Raw genomic sequence first — 3220 nt, forward strand, 5'->3', positions numbered from 1 at the left:
GTGTGAGTGTGTGAGTGAGTGTGAGTGTGAGTGTGAGTGTGAGTGTGAGTGTGTGTGTATACACTGGGGAGGGAATCAGGATTTGAAGCACAGGGGGCAGGAAAAGGGAACAGTATCCAGTGCACAGTGTGCGCTCACACCTCTCTGACCCTGGCTCATCTCCCTGCAGGTCCACCTCCGTTCGGCCAGGCGTCTCTGTGAGCTCTGCTGTGCCAACCGGGGCACCTTCATCAAGGTGGGCCAGCACCTGGGGGCCCTGGACTACCTGCTGCCCCAGGAGTACACCAGCACGCTGAAGGTGCTACACAGCCAGGCCCCACAGAGCAGCATGCAAGAGGTCCGCCAGGTCATCCGCGAGGACCTGGGCAAAGAGGTACCCACCTCTGCCGGGAGGGCTGGGCCTCGGGACGGCGTACTTCTCCAAAGGCCCTGGCAGAGTTCTCACTGCCAGGTGCTGGGCCCCTCACCCCCCGGCCCCCCACCCCTGGCGTTGAACCACACTTCACTGCAGCTTACAGTGCTGAAATCAAAGAGGTGGGCAGGAACCTCAGTGGTCCTCTGTAAAAGCTATTAATTGAACCATATGAAATAGTTGATAGTCTACTGTTTTTGACCTGCAAACTAAGATGATTCATATGGTTCAACCTAATACTATCTATGAATTATTGAGGGAGACACCGTGCGCCTACATCTGTGCTGTGTTCCGTCCATTATCTCACTTAATCCTCTTGCAAACATACGAGGTAGGCACTGTGATTAACCCCATTTTGCAGATGAGGGATGGAGGCTTCGGCCGGGAGCTAAAATGTCCAAGGGCACTTTAGTAAGTGTTTCCAGCGCCCTGCCCTGTAAGCTGTCCAGATCATCAGGGCATTGGCTTTTCTGGGATGTCTCTGGCAGGCAGCCATCCAACCTTTGCTTGGTTGCCTCCAGTGATGGGAAGCTTATCCTCTCCTCTGCTGCCCATGGTGGTCTCTTCTTTTATCTGTCGTCTCTAACTGTAAAAGTGCTTCCTCTTAAGTGCTAAAACCTGCCTCCTCTAGCCTCATTTTTCCAATTTTCATTTTGCCCCCTGGAGCAACAGAGTCAGGGGCAAAGGGCCCTTCTGTCCACAGCCTTGGCCACACTCCTTCAGACTCATGCTAGTGACCTGCAGGATGTGCGGAACCCACACTGGGCACAGTGACGGAGACCCTCGCCGACCTGTCCTGGCTGTGTTGCTTCTGGGAACAGGGAGGGTTTGAGCTGCCGTCTGTAGGTTGCTGAGCTGTGGGGCATGGCCAGCCCTACAAATTGTGTCCTGTAATTCGAGGGTACCTCAGAGATCTCTACTACAAAAACTTTCTCTCCCCACTCACCTGTTACTGTATTTGAAATTCTCCTTTCTGAGAGAGAATCCTTTGGGTCTTCAGCTGATGCCTTTCCTGAGATTATGTTTACAACCTTTGATGCCTCCCATTTGCCCTAAAATAAAATCCTTAGCTGGGCTTTCACGGATCCCGTCCACTTTCAGCCTGCCTATCTGTTTCATGACTGAGTGAGCAAGACAGAGTGGCTTTAGAGTTTGGGCTTTGGATCCAGGGGCTTGGACCACACACAGATTACTTATCTGGCTCCTCACTTTCCTTATCTGTAAAATGGGGCATAGTGTCCACTTCATAGAGTTGTTGTGAGGATTAGAAGAGATAATGAATAGAAAGTGCTTAGTGCAGTCCCTAACCTGGAGTAAATGCTCAACAAATAGTAGCTACTACTGTTATTGTTCGTTTTCCTGTGCTCTGGTCATGCTGTGCTCCTTGTCTCAGGCTCCCCGTGGACCGTCAGCCCTTAGTGCCTGTGCTTTCTGTCTGCCTGGGATACCTTTACTCCATTCTCTCCCTGTCAAGGGCTTCCTCGTGTCTGTAGGTCATTTGCCCATCTGTCCGTTCATCTACCAAATGCCAGGCACTGTGCCGGGTGTCCTGGCCAAACCCCGGCTCTCCTGTGAAATCTTCTCTGGCTCTCTGCACAACTTTGTTCCCTCCCCTTGTGCATCTTGTGGCTTGGTTAGTTGCCTCTAGATGGTTTCACTGTAAGTACTAAAGTCTTTGGGGATGAAGACCATAGTGGTCCTGTTACCCTGCTATATGGTAAGAGCCAGTGTTTGTTTAATGAAACAGTGGGTGAATGAGTGACAGCTTCCTTAGGCCACTCAGGGCAAGGTGGAGAGTATGGGCAGAGGTTTCATAAAGACCAGTTGTTCCATTTTCTCTGGTCTGCACGGAGCTGGCCCGGGCTCTGCACCCCTTAATGTAGAACTGTTATCAGGTGCCCAGCATCCAGCCAAAGATGTCCCTGGCCTGGATGGGGCCTCACTAGCTGACTCCCTGGGAGGGCTGACCACACAGAAGGGGAGCATAGACACCTCTGTGGACTCCCTTTCCATTGAGGAACATTTCCTCCATAATGGGGGAGCTTCAGCAGAGGGGAAACCAAACTTAGGGCTGGAGTCAGGAGCAGGCTGCAGGCTGGGAGACGCAGGGACCCCAGGCAGAGGGGAGGCGTTGGCACAGTGCAGGCCCGCGTGTGGCTTTGCTTCTTGCCAAGACTGTTGGCCTCCTGCTTCCTACAGCATGAGATTCACCCCCAAATTAAAACTAAATAAATCACTGTAATAACAGTGTGAAGTGCCTCATTGCTGGTGTGTGGCAGCTCATTGGGGGTGGCTGCAAGGGAGGGGAGCCAGCAGATTAACCCTTGGAGGCCGACTTGGCTGTGGAGAGCTGGAGGAGGGAGGCAAGACCAGGTCAGTGGCTCCCTCTACGCCAGGGTGGAGCGAGATGAGAAGGTTGCGGGGTCAGCAGTCATGGTGGGCCCACCCAGCTGGCCAAAGGCTGTTTGGGGTTGGAAGATTTTGCCTGCATCTTTAGGGCCTCTTATACAGGCCCCCCTGGCCAAGTCGTTCTGAGCGTGGCCTGTGGCTCCTGCCCCACAGGTTGTTGTCTTGAGCCCTCTGAGAAAGGGAGGCTAATGTCAAGGTCATGGTTCTCTGTGGGGGTGTCCCTCACAGCTGGGAAGCTCAGCAACCTCTGGTTTCTTACCCCCCCGCCCCCACAGGCACACAATCAGTTTTCCCTCCCTGTTCCTCCTCCTCCTCCCTCCCGGGAAGATGGCATTTGTTCCCTGGTGACACACTTTCTCAGTCTGTGGGTGGAGGGAGGGGAAAGGGGCTGTGTGGGGA

General features: G+C 53.5%; 1 protein-coding gene across 4 annotated transcripts in view; it reads left to right on the plus strand.

The window, feature by feature from the left end:
* Nucleotides 1-3220, plus strand: part of ADCK1 (aarF domain containing kinase 1) — a 137256-nt gene that overhangs the window by 59462 nt on the left and 74574 nt on the right. For 3 of the 4 annotated variants that reach the window (XM_019646266.1, XM_019646268.1, XM_019646267.1), the window contains one exon: nt 170-373. The exons of the other annotated variant lie outside the window; for it this stretch is intronic. In XM_019646266.1, the coding sequence (XP_019501811.1) occupies nt 170-373 (204 nt within the window). The remainder of the gene's footprint in view (nt 1-169; nt 374-3220) is intronic. 4 annotated transcript variants of the gene reach the window in all.

The sequence above is a fragment of the Hipposideros armiger genome, unplaced genomic scaffold, assembly GCF_001890085.2.
Source record: "Hipposideros armiger isolate ML-2016 unplaced genomic scaffold, ASM189008v1 scaffold_99, whole genome shotgun sequence".
NCBI classification, from domain to species: domain Eukaryota; kingdom Metazoa; phylum Chordata; class Mammalia; order Chiroptera; family Hipposideridae; genus Hipposideros; species Hipposideros armiger.